This window comes from Leptonychotes weddellii, chromosome 9, assembly GCF_054177405.1.
Source record: "Leptonychotes weddellii isolate Sample4059 chromosome 9, ASM5417740v2, whole genome shotgun sequence".
Taxonomy (NCBI): domain Eukaryota; kingdom Metazoa; phylum Chordata; class Mammalia; order Carnivora; family Phocidae; genus Leptonychotes; species Leptonychotes weddellii.
This window is the reverse complement of record NC_138377.1, coordinates 126113562-126131195: the sequence shown is the minus strand read 5'-3', so window position 1 is coordinate 126131195 and position 17634 is coordinate 126113562. Positions and strand designations below refer to the sequence as shown.

Genomic DNA, 17634 nt, shown 5'->3' with positions numbered 1-17634 from the left:
CATTTGGGGTCGTCTTTGCAGGCACAGCTCTGTCCACGCAGGAAAGACGAGGTGCCAAAGCCTCAGTGCAGGACTTGGAAAAATTCTTAAAAACTCTTTGTGATGAATGTTAAGGTGTAGGGTGCACTGTTTGCAGGGTGGGGGGCCGACAGCCCCTGGGGCGTGCGAGGGCCTGCTCAGCACGCCCGTCCGGCAGCTCTCTTGACCTCGGCTGGCCCACGCTCCGTGTCCGGGGCCACGCATCACAAGGGCCGCCGCGGCGGGAGGCCCCGCCCACCCGCGGAAACCACTGCAGACCGTTAGGCCTGGCTGGAAAGTGTGGTCGGTCACCTGGCACGCATGGGACGCACTCAGAGGACGTCAGTGCGTCGTCCAGGCTGCCAAGGGTGTGACTGACCCTTGCTGCCTGTTGTATTTGGAGTTGGGGGCTGGGAGGGGGACCCTGTCTGCATCGTCTGCTGGTCCTGGACCCTCCTGTCGCAGGGACCCCACTCCCAGTGACCCAAATCTGTTCTTCCCAGTACCGCAAGCCTTTCAGAGGCTCCTCATCGCCGTCGGTTGAAGGCCGTGCTCTGAACCTGGCCTTCGAGGTCCCGTGGGCTCAGCCATGTTGCAGGCATGCTTGGCCTCTCTCAGCTCTTCAGACACTGTCTTCCCCCCGGGCCCTGCCTCAGGCCGTCCCTCTACTGGGCGGGTTGTCTCTCCTGGGGAGTCCCGGCCTTGCTCTGCCCCCCACCCTGAGCTGCTCCACAGCCGTCCTACCGCTGGTGCTCGTTATGTTTTTCTGCGTCCTGGCCTGGGGGCCCCACCTCCCACGTGTGTCCCTGTGTGTCCCCAGCACTTCGTGCAGCACCGGGCGCGTGCTGGGTGGCCCAGCGTACGCAGGGAGGGCCTGACAAGGGAAGGGCCCTGCACCTGCCGTGCCCCGTGGGAGCGGCCCGCAGTGCCCATCTGCACTTGTGCCGTGCGGTCCCTGCCCAGAAACCCACAGCAGATAGTAGGCTCTTACACATAAATGCGTGCTGCTTGGAAGCACATGAGACCCAGACAGAAATATCATAGGATGTCAGTGTTCATCTGGTAAGATAGTGTTTTCTCTGCTGGTGCCTGGACGGCATGCTCGGCACGACCCTCAGGATTGATGTTGGGAGTCCTTGACCTCGTGGCCTGCCGGGATCGCCGCCCACACTTGAGAAGCACGCTCTGGAGGACCGCCCCGGCCGTGCAGCCTGGCATCGTCCTAATCACCTGTGTGCCCTCCCGTGCCCTCCACGCAGGATGGGGCTGAGGGTGCCCGCAGACCACAGCTGGCCGCTCGCTGCCATCGGGGGTGGGCGGCGGGTGGGGCCTCACGTTGCCGTTGAGGGCGGAGCCAGTGGTCACTGCCCCCCCACCCCGGGTGCACGGAGATGTGGAGGGGGAGGCTCTGCAGGACGGCGGGTTTTGACTTAGGTCTTGAAGCGCATGCGAGGCGGTGGCCGTGAGAACAGGGTTTCCCGAGTCCCCAGGTCCGTGTGCCAGGAGCCCAGGCACTGAGCGGAGGTGGAGCAGGGGCAGGGGCCCGGGGTGGGGGCCCAGGGTGGGGCCTGGATGCGGGGTGTGTCTGTCGGGCGTGGGGCACCACCCCGGCCGCCCCTGCCTGGAGCTTCACCGCTGAGAGGATTTCCACTCCGATGGGGTTTTTGAGGTGGGACACGCTGTCGTAGATGTTGCTGTACGTGTCTCGAAGCGGAAGGACGGTGCACGCGTTTGTCCACGTGCGGTGGACGGGCAGTGGCAGAGGGCCTTTGTGACCACGTTCCCACGTCATTCTAGCGGCGGTGAAACCGCTGTAACCGTAGACATGAGGTTCCAGACTTGCGTGCCGGCCGGGGCTTATGCAGGGACGAGGAAGGGTCTCCCGCGGCCACGGGGCTCCGTTTGCTCCGGCTGCTACAGCAAATTACCCCAAACGAGAGCCTGAAAGCCGCACAAATTCATTCTCCCACACTTGGAGCCAGAAGTCCAAAATCAGTGCTTGGGGCTACGGTCCGGGTGTTGGCCGGCTGGTCGCTCCCGGAGCCCCGGGGGGCCCATGTGGCCACCTCCCGCTCCCGGGGGCTGTGGCGGCCCCAGGACTGTTGGCACGGCTCCCCGTCTCATCTACAGGCCCCTTCCGGTTATTTCTGCTTTTTATCACTTCCGAGAATGTTTCCTGATGGGCTTGTCTATCCCAAGAACTGATCTGTTATCGGGGGTGGGGCGCCTCCCCTCTGTTGGGGACGTGGCCTGTGTCTGTCGGACACGTTGGGCATTGTAGATGTAGGTGGAGAAATTGACCTGAAATATGTACATTTGGGAACAGCTGTTGTGAATTACATCGATTGCAGGTGTTCACAGACAGTTGGGGCTGAGCACACAGCCCTCCAGGTGCTGGCGGCCGCCTGGGGGCCTCTCACTGTCCATTTCGGTCCCTTACTGAACCAAAGGGCAGTGCCTGGGGGACACAGAAGGCCGGCTCACAGTGGGGTCTTGGGAGAGCGAGCTCTGTCCGAGAAGGGCCCCAGGTCTCCGCCGGGAGGCCCCGTTTACGCGGCCGTGAGCTCAGTGGTGTGCGCAGGCCGGGTGCCCGGGTGCTGCTGGAGCGGGCAGGATGCACAGTTTGAGGAGGGCGTGCTCCGCGGCTTCCCTGACGCAGTCACAGGAGATCTGAGCCAGGGACAGGCTCTCTGGTGCTTCGGCTTACAGAGCTTGTGCTCCGAGCCTGGTCCTGTTTCCTCCTCACCCGGGGCTTGGCGCGGGGTGCCTCCCTGCAGAGCAGAGGGCGAGCTCGGTTGTGCACGCAGCCTTGCCACGGAGCAGAAACGGGGAATGTCCTGAGTTGTGCAAAGAGCCGTTCTGTTCCGGCAGCGTCCACGGCCGTCCTTCCCGCCCTGCGGCTCCTTCCTGCACTCACCCCGTTAAGAACCTGGGCCGAGGGCTGTTAACCGCTCCAGGCCGTGGTGCCGCGCGTGAGGGACGGCCACTGAAGCCGCCGTGGGTGCCGTGTGCCCGCGCGCAGTCACCTCACGAGCCAGCGTGTCAAAGAAGGGAGCGAAGTGCGTTGGGCGTGTGTGGGCGCGTCCGTAGTCTTCCTGCACAGCCGTGTAACCCTTGGAAAACGTCCTTGCTGGGTGACAGCAGGCATCGGCGAGGACACGCTAGCCGCCGGGGCCAGAGCCTTAGGGGACAAGCAGCACGTGGATGGTGCTGGCCCCCTCGTGGTCCCGAGAAAAGGCACTGAGAGAGCACACGTGGTGGTTGTAAGTGCCGGGCCCCGGGGACTCACGCTGCCGCGGAAGGCTGAGCACGCCTGTCGGGATGCAGCGGCGGGAACGTCGGGATTGCTGGTTTCCCTGCGGTCTTCGGTCTGAGTGCTTCAGTACGGTTCGAACCAGGCAAAACCCATCTGCTTGGCAAACACACCAGCGTTGAGAAACGACCGTTGTCCGTGAGGCTGTGGTCGGTCTGCCTCCCACGGACCTGCGCCCCGCTCCGTCCTCCGCTCCGCATCCACCTCAGGGAACCCCACACAACGCACGTTTCTCCCCGCTCTTCGTTTCAACCACGTCCCCAAGGTGTAATTTACCTGCAGGAAACTCACGCGTGTTCCGTGCACAGGCTGATGAACGTCCGAAGCCGAACGTGGTCATATAAACGCCTCTGTAACCGAGACACCGGGCGTTCCCGTCCCCCCGCGGCCAACTGCTCCCCTCGCCCCGGCCGCCGCTGGCCCGCCCTCTGTGGCTGTCGCTTTGTGAACGTGGCCGTGCTGTGTGTGGTCCTTCATGGTTGTCTCCTAGAGAACCATCATCTTCGTGGCCCCTCTGGGCTGACGAGTGTTTCATGGTTCTTTCCCTTTGCTGAATAGCGTGCAGTGTGCGTGGACGTGTCCCAGCTGGGCCACCCACTCCCACTCAGGGGACACGTTTGTGGCTGTGAGGAGTCAGGCAGCTGTGACTGTCCACGTGCAGGCCCCGCGTGCACACGCGTGTTCTCATTCCTGCGGGGGAACCCCGGGCTGTGCAGGCTCAGCTGTGTGGGCCGCCGCGCGGTCTGTGCGTCCTGGTTCCTCCCGCAGCCTGCATGCCCGCCTCCTCACCCTGCCCTTCACGGAGGCGGCGGGCCCCTGCGTCCGGCGTTCTTAGTCTTGCACAGCGTGCATGCACGGCCTCGGTGACCACTGTTCCCACAAAGGTTCGAAACACTGTCGCGTTGCACACATCACTGTCCCATTTTCTTTCTTCGTTCAGCGGCGGACGCGGAGCAGGGGACGGAGCAGGGCGCAGTCCGTCGCACAGAGGCTGTGGCTGGTGTGTTCACGGGGCAGGACTGTGTCTCGGGCTCGGTGCCTCCCGTGCTGGAGTGCTGGCCGGCACACGGTGGGCTCTGGTGACGTGTGAATGGACAGATTCCCTTACATGGCGCCGTGGTGCTTGATCGGTCACATCTGTTCCCCCGTTGACGGCTGTTCGGCCGCCACGTGCACCTGGGTCCCACGTGAACGGCACAGTGGTGGGCACCCTCCTCCATGTCTTGTGCCCACACCCGGGAGTTCGTTTGGGACACTCAGGGTCTTGGGGTGGGGCCCGCTTCACCTGAACTGGTGTTGCCGATGGCCCCCCGTGTGCTCCCGCCCGCAGCGCGAACCAGCGTCCCTCTCCACTCCCTCCCTGACGTTCGACATTCGATGTTACCGTGTCTGTTAATTTTTGCTAGTCCTGTGTATGTGAAGTTACGTTTTATTTTACAGCATCTTAAATAACTCGTCTCGTTTCTCCTAACAGAAATTCAATGTCATCTTTCCGTCCTGGGAGAGGACATGGCGACAGTCGGAAGAGTGTGTTTTATACCAACGAAGAGTGGGAGCTCTTAGACCCAAACCCTAAGGACCTGGAGGAGTCCATGGCGCAGGAGGAGAGGAAGAAGCCGGCCCCCGAAGGAAACAAAGGTACGGATGTGGTTCCTGCCACCATCCTGCTCTGCGCGGCCCCCGCGGTACCAGGCTTTTTCTGGAAGCAGGAGGCGTGGGGGATGAACCCAGAGGGCGTGTGAGATGAGGCGTTACAAGAAACGACCGTCCAGCCCGTGACTCATAAGCTTTTTCGGGAGATAGAGCATCTAGAAGTCACAGTGCTGTTCACAGACATATAGATTTTTAAAAAACCCTTCTATTTACAGAAATCTGGAACGTAACGTAAAGTAGAACGTACAGGGTCATGGATCCTGGTGTAGCCTCAAGTGGCTCCCACGGTTTCAAACTTAGGGCCACTCTCTTCCTCCAAGCCTCCATCCCTTCCTGCGTTCCATGTCGGTGGGGTTGTTTTAAAGTAGATTCTAGACATCGATCCATTACATCTGAATTTTTTATTTCGTACGTATCTCTAGGAGATAACGACTCACGTTAAAACCTCATGGCGGCTTCGTTATTCTACCTAGAAACAGCGGCAATAAATCTAATAATCGAAGTTCCCTCTGGTTCCATAGCTGTGTGCTCACGCGCCGCTCACGTGAGCGCTGATAAGGTCTGCAGGCAGGTTTCCTTGCTGATCTGCATTGGCCTCTTTGCCTCTGAAAAGCTCCCCGTCCCTGTCTTCCCTTCTACTTGGCGTGACTGTGGCCAAGACGGTCTCTGCGCCAAGGATTTCCCACGCTCTGGAGTCCGGGTCCCTTCTTGCTCCTCGTGTGCCCCGTATGTGGTCGCGGGCCGAGGCCTGCCCGGATGCAGGGCTGACTTAACCAGACGAGGACGCTCGGTGGTCGGGGCCTGGGGCTGTGCGCCCTCTGGCACCACGGCTGGAACACGTCGTGTCTGGTCCCCGCTGGTTTTGGGGAGGATCAGGGTTCAGGTGTCGTCAGCCTGACCCCGTCTGTATGGCCACTCCTGATGCTCATCTGGGGATCCACGAGGGAATATTGATGTTTTAATGTAAAAGGACAGTAATTTTGAAATTCTGCCTTGTGCTCGATTTGAGCACGGGCTGGTAGGAGGAGGCAGGATCGTAGGAAATCTATCAGGAGGGCAAGTATTTACTAAAGGAAGTACTTCTGTCCCCCGGGAGGAGGGCCTTGACTGGCTCTGCAGGGGAGCTTGCCTGCGTTCTCAGGGCTGTAGCGTGGGGCCCGCAGTCCCATGTGACGTGGGTCTGGTGTGCTGCACTCCCCAGTGAGGGCCCGCGGGAGCGCCTCCTGAGCAAGGGGCACTTGGGTTCTGGAGGAGGAACTGCGAGCTCGGTCAGGAAGGAAGGGTCTGCGAGGCTGAGCGGCTCGCGTGGGCCGGAAACTCCCTGGGCCAGACGACGCAGCCCCCCATGGGGTCTGCGCACTCTGGTGGCGTGGGGTCGTGGACCCTTCCTGTACCAGCCGCGAGCGTCAGCCCCCAGCTTGTCCCCGTCACGCAGGGGGCGCAAACTGCTCTCCCTTCTCTCTGTTCCCCTGCGTTTAAGTGCACAAAGTCCCCCCCACATCCATCAGAAATGTGAAGGCGACGGGTTTTCACAGTGAACATAGCCACGTAGGCAGCACTTACTTCAAGAAACAGGACGGGGCCAGCCCTGTCCCCCGGCCCCGCCAGTCACCCACCCCTCCCAGGGCAGCCACTGTCCCCACTTAAGAGCTGGGAGTCACCTGTTCTCCAGCTTCATGGAATCCATATACTGTGTTCTAGTTCCCGTTGCCTCCTCGTAGTTTGAGTATAAATCTGAATCCATCCGTATTAACATTTATTTGGACCCATCAGTATTTTAAAGGCCCATTTTTTTTTTTTAAAAAAAGATTTTATTTATTTATTTGACAGAGAGAGACACAGTGAGAGAGGGAACACCAGCAGAGGGAGGGGGAGAGGGAGAAGCAGGCTCCCCGCAGAGCAGGGAGCCCGACGTGGGACTCGATCCCAGGACCCTGGGATCATGACCTGAGCCGAAGGCAGTCGCCTAACCAACTGAGCCACCCAGGCGCCCCTTAAAGGCCCATTTTTAAGGAAGAGACCGTAGTCATGCTTTGAAACACTTGTTCACAGTGAAGAAGACGTACGTTTAGGGCAGGGCTTTGTTTTGTTTTCTTACTGAGAACAGATGAGCGAAGGGAGCCAAGGATCCCTGTGTCTGTGAGTCCCGCCCGGGAGCCTGCTGTCTGACTGCAGGCAGCGCCCCGGGGAAGAGGCTCCGTGTTTCTGGGACGTTGTGGGCACTTGGAACCACTGTGCTCTTCCTCAGCCTGTGTCTCTGTCCCCTTTGGTCCTGAAAGTGACCGAAATGGGAAATTGGGGAAGAGACCTCAGCTTCTGGAAAAAAGACGGCATCCCAGACGAGTCTTGAGCGAGGTGTCCTGCGGCCTTGTCCTAAATTCCTCATCTGTTCCAGTGCACTCCGCCCATTTTCCCCGCATCCTAAGGCAGACGTTGAGCAATCACAGCCTGAACGTTTTCTTGAAAAGGGACCACGTGACGAGTCTCATAAGGAAGGATCCAGGGCGGGGGGATCATCTTTGAGTCGGGCTCGGTTTTCGTCAAGAGCGAGCCAGGGCCCGGAGGCGTCCCCACTCCTGCCCATGCTCTCTGCGCAGTGAACGCAGAACTTCCCCGAGGATGGCGGGTGGGAGTTTCCAGAAGGATGACTCGTCCTGCACTTAGAAAACAAGTTTTGTTTTTATGTAGGAGTAACTGGCTCAGGATTTCCCTTTGATTTTGGACGTATTCCCTACAAAGGAAAGCGCCCTTTGAAAGACATGATCGGATCGTACAGAAACCGCCACGTCAGCGGTGACCCTTCGGCGGAGGGGGCACAGAGTGCTGGTGCCGTCAGCAGGCCCACGTCCGAGATGCAGCTGCAGGTCCAGAGCCAGCAGGAAGAGCTGGACCGGCTGAAGAAAGACCTGTCCAGCCAGAAGGTAACCGTCCTTCTCACCCACGTGCGACCCCCCGCAGCCAGCCGGCCGCGAGAGCACAGCCCGGGCCCCTGGGTGTCTTCGTCCCCAGAGGGCTTTTCCCCAAAGCGTTGATGGAGGCGCCTGCGCCCCACTAGGTCACTTCTTCAGGGACGTCTGGATCTCCAGGGGGCGTGGGGACGCCGCCGGTGGGTCAGGGGAGGGTCTCGGCCACTGTGCCCACTCCCACCCCAGTGCGGCATCGGCCGAGTCCATGAACAGGAGGAAAGGAGTTCCCACGTGGTGTCCGTTTCCCTGTGAGACTGAGGACGCCCCGTCGTTGGGCAGGTCAGAGCTGACCTTGGGGCTCCTGTTCTGCGCACGGATGTGCGTGTGATGGGGCCGCGGTGGACCGCACCGTGCGCATCCACGGTTTCCTGCTTCCTAGCATTGTTCTCTGCAGACAGGCTTGACGGAGTGCATGTTTCTTCCTCTCGCCTCCGAGACCCTGCAGGAAGAAGTCGGTGTGCGCGTGTCTCGGCCCCGCGCCGCCCCGTGTCATGTTGTCACCGTCTCTGCTTCTCTCCTCCCGCCTCCCCTGTGGCAGGAGTTGGTACGGTTACTGCAACACACGGTCCGGTCCTCCCAGTACGACAAGTACTTCGCCAGCAGCCGGCTGTCTGCGGGCATCCCGAAGGACACGCTTGACCTTCTGCACCGCAAGGACGACCAGATCCTGGGCCTCAGCAGCCAGCTGGAGCGGCTCTCCCTGGAGCGAGAGAGTCTGCAGCAGGAAGCCAGGACGCTCAAGAGCAAGGTGGGCGAGCTCAGCGAGCAGCTGGGGATGCTGGTGGAGACCATCCAGGCCAAGGACGAGGTCATCATGAAGCTCTCGCGCCAGCTCAGCGAGGGCACGGACCACACACCCTCTGCCGCAGGGGTGCCCGGCTCCCCCACGCCCCCCAGCAGGGAGCACCTAGAGCTGGACAGGCTGAAAGTAAGTGGGGCGTGGGCTTGGCGGGGTTCAGACAGCGTTGCAGGCGGCCCCTCGATGTGTCCAGGGCTCCGGGCCTCGGCAGACGGAGCAGATGTAGCAGGACTTGAGGCAAACTATGGGTAGTTCGCTAAGAAGCGTCCTTGGAAAACAAGTGTTGAGTCCAGCAGTGCTGTTGGTCAGAGTGGTTCTGGAACTTCCCCTCCCTTCGGGAGGACTGCCTGCCTGGACTGCCTGCCCAGTCAGGCAGCTGAGACTCCCCTTTCTGCTCTGCACCCCTAGAGCTTTGTTACCCCACGTAGCCCGGGGGGCCCTGTTTGCCCCCATGCATGAGTGTCCGGGCCAGCACCGCACTCGTGGCCTGCCTCAGCCCCCTGGGGGTAGGGGGAGCTGAGGGAGCATCGTTCCCAACGGCTGGTTTGGGGTTGGCTCCCAGGCAGGCTTGCTCAGAGTCGGGGCCCCTGCACCCAGGCTGGGAGGGTCCTGGCGCTGAGGACAGGGGGGCTGCTTTCTGACCTCATGACTGTCTGGGTTGTAACTGAGGTGGGGAAGGGCCGTGCCGCTGGCCATGAGGCCGCAGAGAGGCGCTGAGTGTGGCCCAGCCCACCCCAGGCAGGTCTGTAGCCCCAGGCCCCACCCAGCCCTAACATGCTCCTCGCCTGGCTACCCTCTTTGCGTAAATACCTCGGCACCAGGGGTGTTTGGCTCCCAAGGGCAGGTTATCCTTGAAGGCAAAGATTTGCCACGTTGAGATTATTAGTAAGCACCAACTGCATGCCCAGCAGTACCTCTCCGGCTTGTCAGTGGAGAACTGAGTAGGGGGGAGGGGGGCCTCAGAATTTTGAACAGAAGTGAACACTGGGCTGACGGCAGCATCGTCGGGAGGTGTACGTGGCCTCCGTAGTCTACGACCAGTTCTCAGTGACAGGTGTGCACGTGTGAGTCCAGAAGGGTGACAGCAACAAAGTTCCCCACCCCATTCCTCTGTGATTCGACCACAAACACAGCGGTGGTTGCACAAACCGTCGTGGTCGGTGTGGCTGGTAAGACTCAGCTCTGCTCGCATTCGCAGTCGAGCACACGCCCGACCTGGACGTCACCGCGTCGGCGATGCGCGTTTGACCGCGGCTTACTTAACATCGACCGAAACTGATATTTGGCGAGCATGCCTGTTTTGCGGTGTTTGTTTGCAGGCCTCGTGAGCGAGCTTGGCGGGGACGCGCGGGAGCTGAACCAGGGTGTGTGCGGGAGCGAGCGGCTTGTCTCTGGTCCACGCAGCTCCCTGTGGAGACAGCAGATAGACTCAATCAGGATTAGACTTCCCCTCCTTATTTACCCTATAGATCTTGTGGCAAGACGGGTAGGATGGTTTTGAATCATTTGGTGATTTCATGACTTTTTTCCTCCAAATTTCTCAACAGTTTTTAAGGTCTGTGGCTCTGAAATCCCCCTGTGGTCAGGTGACGTGGGACAGAGCTCGTGGAGGTGGTGGCTGTTCAGGGGCCGGCGCGTGGCTGTGGGCTCCAAGTGGGCCGACCGGCCGCCCCGAGGTTTCTGCCGCCGCCTGCACCAGACGCCCGCTCCCACCACAGGCTCCCGCGGCGGCTCCGCAGGAATTGAAAGCAGGCTTGCGGGCGGGGGGCTGCAGACGGAAGTGGGGTTTTGCCGCGTGTGTCCTTGCTGCCCCCCACTTCTCGCAGCTGCACGGTTTCCATACTGATTTCTTGCCTTGACCCTGAATTCAGAACACCCCCGCGGGGGGACACTGTGTTACTGGGGGGGGGGTCTCGTCCGTCACTGTCACAACCCACTTTCTCCGACTCTGGTCAGCGTGTGTGGCCTGTTTGGAATTTGCTGACACTTCTCGTTGGCTCCGGGACAGGGTCACTTTCTGTTTCTGGGGTATTTTGAGGAAGGAACACACATTGGTTGTAGGATTTTACCAGCGTAAGTACTTTACTGTTTTTGTACTTCCTTCCCGGCCTTCCCGTGGCTCTGTGATTCTTCCTTGCTTGGCGTAGGTGGCCCTCTGCTTCACTGGGCACGGTCGGGGCTGTCATCGGGGCGCTGTCCCCACCTACCTGTGCAGCTGGTCTTCCTGAGACTTGCTCTCTGGCGCGGGCCTCCACGCCGGCAGCTTTTCCTCGTCTGGACTCTGGGTGCGCTCAGCCGCGTGCCAGGCTTTGCGCTGTGCTGGGAGCGCAAGGCCTCTCCGGGAGTGCCCGGCGTAGTTAGCACGAAACACCCGGTCATGACCATAGGGAGCACGGAGAGGAGCTCAGGCCCACCCGGCTTGGCTGCTCGCGAACCCCACCTGGGGGTCGGGACCCTTCCTGCCCCAGTGTGTTCATGTGTGAACCAGCCCTCCCCTTGCGGGTCTTGCGGGGTCTGGTGGGGGTCTCACGGGGTCTGGCAGGGGTCTGGCGGGGGTCTCGCGGGATCTGGCGGGGTCTCGCGGGGTCTGGCACTTGTAGGGGCTCCACTTGCGTGCTCGTCGTCGTCAGCCTAGGGAGACTGCTCACGATGAGCAGTCACACGGAACGTAACGGGAGGAGGACCCGCTTACTCTGCTCTCCCACCATCACCCAGCCGCCCGCGCCCGCCGCCCGCCTTCCGTCGGCCTGCTTCTCGTTACGTGTGTTGGCGCTGCCAGAGAGCTTTCAGTCGCCGGGAGAGGGGAGGACGGAGAGGGGGCGTCCAGGCTGCCGTGGGGTTGGGCTTGGGTGTGTCGCAGGCCTGTCGTGACATGCAGTCCTGCTGACACGGGAGGCGTGAGCGTATCTGCCGGGCGCGGTCAGCGGCCCAGAGCCTGGTGGCCCGGCTCTCAGGGGAGACACGCGGATGGCGGCCCGAGGGCTCTCACTCGCGGAGCCGTCAGGAGTCTCACGCGGACCCTGTAGCCTCCAGCGCAAGCTTCACAAGTGTTAGCGACCGAAGGGGCCGTGGAAACGTTACAGTCACTCTACGTTTTAGGGTGATTGTGGGCCCCCGTCCCCACGGTGGCGTCCAGCCTGGAGACGAGGACGTGTCTCAAGGAACGGCCATGGCCTCCGTCCCGTGAGGGGTGGACGCTCCCGGCCGGTCCAGGAATTGCCCGGTGACCCGGGGGCCAGCGCAGCCCCGGGAACCCCACAGAGCGGGGGGCGCACGTGGGTAGAGGACTGCGCTTGCCCGGCGAGTGCGTTTGTCCCAGACGCTTGCCCTCCTCATGGGCTTTCACGGGCCGCGGCCAATCGTGTCCCCACACTTGGCAGAACTTATCTCCGGCCTGTGAGGCCGTCCTATGTCACACGGCAGGTGCAGCAAATGTTAACAGCTGGTGAATTTTAGGCGGATGGCGTATCAGGTTCCTTGTACTTTTCTGTCAGCTTTTCCAGAGTTCGAAATGTTTTTTGTTTTTTTTTTTAAAGATTATATTTATTAGAGAGACAGCGAGAGAGGGAACACAAGCAGGGGGAGTGGGAGAGGGAGAGGCAGGCTTCCGGCCGAGCAGGGAGCCCGATGCGGGGCTCGATCCCAGGACCCTGGGATCATGACTTGAGCTGAAGGCAGACGCTTAACGACTGAGCCACCCAGGTGCCCCAGGACACCAGTTAAATTTTATTTTTTATTTTAATTTTTTTTATTTTTTAAGATTTTATTTATTTGACAGAGAGAGAGACAGCTAGAGAGGGAACACAAGCAGGGGGAGTGGGAGAGGGAGAAGCAGGCTTCCCGTGGAGCAGGGAGCCCCATGCGGGGCTCGATCCCGGGCCCCGGGGATCATGACCTGAGCCGCAGGCAGACGCTTAACAACTGAGCCGCTGTTTCAACACACAAACGGGAGGAACGTGCTTCCTGGAGCGCATTGTCCGCTACAGGTGGCAGGTGGGGTTCTGTAGTCGAGCGCCGTGTGTGCGCGAGGCCTTCGCTCCACCCTCAGTGACGGACGGCAAGAACCCCCAGAAAACGTGTTGTTTCTCGAGCTGCAGAAGAAACAATCACAAGGGTTTGTGCCACATCAGTGAGTGTGGGGACATGACACTGCGCAGCGTGAGGATGTAATCCTGCGTGTTCCCTCAGCGCCCCAAGGCTGGCGGTGGAGACCATCAGGAAGTGCCCGGTGGTCGGTTCTTGAAGCTCGCGCTAACTTGGGCTCTTTGCGGAGACGGTGATATATTAACAGAGAGAGAGAGACCGGTGTGAACTGATGGCTTTTTTTCCCCAACAGGATAACCTACAGGGGTATAAAACCCAGAATAAGTTCCTAAATAAGGAGATTTTGGAGCTCTCAGCACTGCGGAGAAACGCGGAAAGGAGGGAGCGAGATCTGATGGCCAAGGTGGGTCAGGGTGCGGCTCTGTTTCCTGGTGGCCGGGGACGCCGAAGCCTTTAGAAGTGGGCACATTGTAAACCAGCCCTGCCCCCACACTGGGGGCATGAGGTCACTGAACCGAAACACAGGGTGCAGAGTGCTGCGTACTCGGTGTTGCCGTGTCTGAGACGGAAGCGAGTAGAGGTGCCCTGATGTGTCGTCATCTGCACACATCACGGGGTTTACGGAAAACCGTTCACTCTGACGCTCAGGTTCCCCAAACGAGGGGTGTTTGGATTATGATCTTGTCCCGTTGCGTTGTGTGGACCGGTTTCCCCTCCATAAACGGGGATGCTGGGAACCCGGCGGTTGCCTGTCGGCATTGTGGCTGGGACGCAGCATCAGCACAGCTGCTGTCACCCGGTGGTGTCCGATGGCGCTCACGGTCCCCACTGTGTGCGCTCCGTGTCCCCCTGGAACCCAGCTCCCCGCGTCCTCCCGGACCTGCGTCCGCGTGGCCCCAGGGTGTGTCTGATGAGGCGGCAGACGGGAGCTGGTCCCAGGGCACGGCGTCCCGGGAAATGTCAGTGCCACGTGGGCACCTGCTCACAGCCCGCGTGCTGGGTGACACTCAGCATGACCGCAGGGACGGCCACGCGGTCCTGTTCCTGCCGCTGCCTTCAGCCGTGAGGGAGTGATGTGGGTGTCGCTGGGCCAGCGCCCCGGCAGGAGGGGGCCTGGGGCAGCCACTGCGGACGCGGCAGGTGGCCTGTGGCAACGTGAATCTGCTGTCCTGCGTACGGTCCCCGGCTCACCTCCCCGTAGCCGGGGCGTGTCGTTCGTCGGCTGCTCGAGGCGCCGAGGGCTGCCGGTGCTGTGTCCTGGTCGGGGTGGAGGTGACCTCCCTGTTCTCTCTAGTATTCCAGCCTGGAAGCCAAGTTGTGCCAGATAGAAAGCAAGTACCTGATCCTGCTGCAAGAGATGAAGACGCCGGTTTGCTCAGAAGAACAGGGGCCTTCTCGTGACGTCATAGCTCAGCTGCTGGAGGACGCCCTGCAGGTCGAGGGCCCAGAGCAGGCGTTCGTGAAGCCTCATCTTGTCAGGTAAGGGCACCGGCGACTGCCGTGGGTGGTGGGACCCGTTTCAACGACGGTTGTCGCTCACAGAGGACAGGATGCAAGTGCGTGTCCCATTGCACGCCCATCATCAGAACGGATGCTCTCGGCGTTCTCGCCGTCATAAGCGTGCGGCAGAGCCAGGCTCAGGCCAGGTCGTTGAGTCCAGGACCTCCCTCCTGAGCGCGCCGGGGTCCACGGTTCCAGCCTCAGCTCCAGTCCTGCTGGGAGCCAGTCCCCCAGAGAGTAGGAGCCCCGTCCTGATGCGCAGCTGCTCCCACCCGTGGTTCAAGAGCGGAGGGGCCCCCGCGTGGGGAGAAGGCTTGGCCAGCCCGGCACGGTGGCTCGGTGCCCCCCGAGGCTCTGACCCACGCCGTGGATGCACACACTCCAGCAGGACCTGCCGTGTCAGCTCGCAGCACGTGAGCCTCGCCCCTGTTGAAGAGCGCTCCCTGAGGCCCGCGTGCCAGGAGCTGCGCCAAGGGCCCTACCCGCTGGCGCATGTTGAGCGCTCTGTGGACGGGGAGGGACGCACGGCCCCCGAGTCATGGGGACAGGACCCCGTCCTGGGTGGCTGGCTTCCACGCTGCGCTCTCCGCAGGGCTGCGGGGCTGAGGGCTGCTCGTGAGGGCCTGTCTTCCTCCCGCGGGCACCTCTGGGCTCGTTCTGTTCACGTTGTTTCCAAACCTCGTGTGTAAGCAGAATGACAGCTGTGCGTATCGATGTATTTCTGACTCGTGGAAAATTTCAAGCCCGCAGAGTAGAGTCACGTGACGACCCCCCAGGCAACCCTTCTGTAATTACTGTCAGTCTGGTTGCATCTTCTCCTCCCCGCCCCCAGGGATTTTTCTGCAATACTTCACAGCAGATGCCAGACATCGTGTTCTTCCATCTTACGACGCTTCAGTGTGCGTTTCTAAGTCCTCACTGGAGACACCTTCTAAGACACGAATCCCACCATACTCGCAACTTTTCATCGTTACCTCCTGAAATCTTCCAGGTGGATCCGTGTGGCCCCCGAGCTGCATTCTGCGGGCCTCATGCCCCCTTCACTGTCAGAGGCACCCAAACCTCGGTGTCTCTGCTCCTTTCCCTCATGGTGGACACGCAGGGTCCTTCCACGTCCCCTTGTGACAGATGAGGCACAGTGAACATAGGGATTTGTGCTTCCACGTGCCCGTGGGGGGGCATCTCCAAGGTGTAGACGAGAAGCGGGATCCCCGGCCTGCAGGGAACACGTCTTTCCAGCCCCAGTAGGTTGGCACAGACGTGGCCGCTTACACACCACCCATTTGCTGTCTGAGCCTCTGCGGGCCGGCTGGCCGGCGGGCCTCCCTGGACATTCCAGGTGTCACAGGCACCGTGTGTCCTCACGCACTCGAGCTGTTCCCTGGGGTTGTAGAGTGAGGGCTCTGTTTCCACGCTGGCGGTTGGGGTGGTCTTCCCGCTTCTGGAGGCCACAGGCCTCCTCCTCCCTTCCTCAGCCAGCAGCAGGGGGCCCCGCGGCCCACACGCCCGTGGTCTGCACGCCCGCGGTCCTGCCCTGCTCCTCCACCATGAATGGCCCTGTGTGTCCGCTGGCCCCCGACGGTCCGGGGTAGCCTCCCTGTCCCAGCTGAGTCAGCGTGATGCCATACGATGTGGCCAGCCACAGGTGTGAGGAGCCATGGCTGGACGTCCTTGGGGCCGCAGTCCTGCCTCCCACACCCACGTTGTCTTCGTCCCTAACGTCTATGCAAATACTTTCCCTCGCTTTTCCACGTTTTAAAATGATGCTTTCCAAACACGAAGTTACATGCACGGATGCGTATGATGTGTAAACACACGTTCACGTGGCCAGTTTACCAGGCGCATTTCTTTCTTCCGTGCTTTTCACACGTGGGGCTTTAAACCATCTGGAATCTATTTTTATTTTAGTATCAAGAGATGGAATTTCATTTCCTCCCACTGAGCTAGCCACTTGTCCTGCCCCGGCTGTTGAGAAGTTTCTTCTTCCCTCACCGAGCTCCAGTGCCTGGTCCCAGGTCAAAGGGCCACGTATGCGTGGGCCAACGTGTTTTTCTGTTTGGTTGGTGTTTTTGTCAGAATCCTGTCATTCAATTTTTACTTTGTTTTTCTCAACAGTGAGTATGATATCTATGGATTTAGGACCGTCCCAGAGGATGACGAGGAGGAGAAGCTGGTGGCCAAGGTCCGAGCGCTGGACCTGAAGACCCTGTATCTCACAGAAAACCAGGAGGTGTCCACCGGCGTCAAGTGGGAAAACTACTTTGCGAGCACGATGAACAGGGAGATGGTGTGCTCCCCGGAGCTGAAGAACCTGATCCGGGCAGGCATCCCCCACGAGCACCGTTCCAAGGTGTGGAAATGGTGCGTGGACCTCCACACCAGGAAGTTCAAGGACAGCACCGAGCCTGGGTACTTCCAGACGCTGCTCCGGAAGGCGCTGGAGAAACAGAACCCGGCCTCCAAGCAGATCGAGCTGGACCTGTTGCGGACTCTGCCCACCAACAAGCATTACTCCTGCCCCACCTCAGAGGGCATCCAGAAGCTCCGCAACGTCCTGCTGGCCTTCTCCTGGAGGAACCCGGATATCGGCTACTGCCAGGGTCTGAACAGGTGGGTCTGAGCAGGTGGGTGCCCAGCCTGGCCGCGCCCCTGTCTGCCTGACCGTCCCCTCCCCTCCTGCCTAGCTGAGGAAGGCCAGCATCGTTGGGCAGGGTTGCCGTCAGCTAGGCTTAATTATGCGGCATCCCTTGTTCTGGAGTAATTGAGAGAAACAAACATGCTTTCAGAAAGTATCAAGAACGCCAAACGGGCGCCTGGCTGGCTTTCGGTGGAGCGCGCGACTGTTGATCTTGGGGTTGTGAGTTCGAGCCCCACGTTGAGTATAGAGACTACTTAAAAGTAAAATCTTTAAAAACACCACCACCACGATCAAACGTTATCTGAAACAACTAGGTTTTTTCATTTTGATTTCTTACTACTCTTGTCATGTTCCGGTTTTGACCAGAAGTTTGATGCCATTATAACTTTATTTATTTATTTATTTATTTATTTTAAAGATTTTATTTATTCATTTGACAGAGAGAGACACAGAGAGAGAGGGAACACAAGCAGGGAGAGTGGGAGAGGGAGAAGCAGGCTTCCTGCGGAGCAGGGAGCCCGATGTGGGGCTCAATCCCAGGACCCTGGGATCATGACCTGAGCCGAAGGCAGATGCTTAACGAATGAGCCACCCAGGCGCCCTTAAAATGACATTTTATTTATTTATTTTTTAAGATTTTATTTATTTATTTGACAGAGAACACAGCGAGAGAGGGAACACAAGCAGGGGGAGTGGGAGAGGG

At 60.1% G+C, this 17634-nt stretch overlaps 1 protein-coding gene across 1 annotated transcript in view; it reads left to right on the top strand.

Annotated features, from left to right (window-relative positions):
* TBC1D2B (TBC1 domain family member 2B) overlaps positions 1-17006 on the top strand; it is a 48337-nt gene extending 31331 nt beyond the window's left edge. Inside the window, exons 4-9 of the mRNA XM_081831899.1 lie at positions 4806-4969; positions 7673-7905; positions 8489-8878; positions 13086-13196; positions 14088-14272; positions 16409-17006. Coding sequence (XP_081688025.1) covers positions 4806-4969; positions 7673-7905; positions 8489-8878; positions 13086-13196; positions 14088-14272; positions 16409-16913 — 1588 coding nt within the window. The 3' untranslated portion in view covers positions 16914-17006. The remainder of the gene's footprint in view (positions 1-4805; positions 4970-7672; positions 7906-8488; positions 8879-13085; positions 13197-14087; positions 14273-16408) is intronic.
* Positions 17007-17634: the final 628 nt, after the last annotated feature.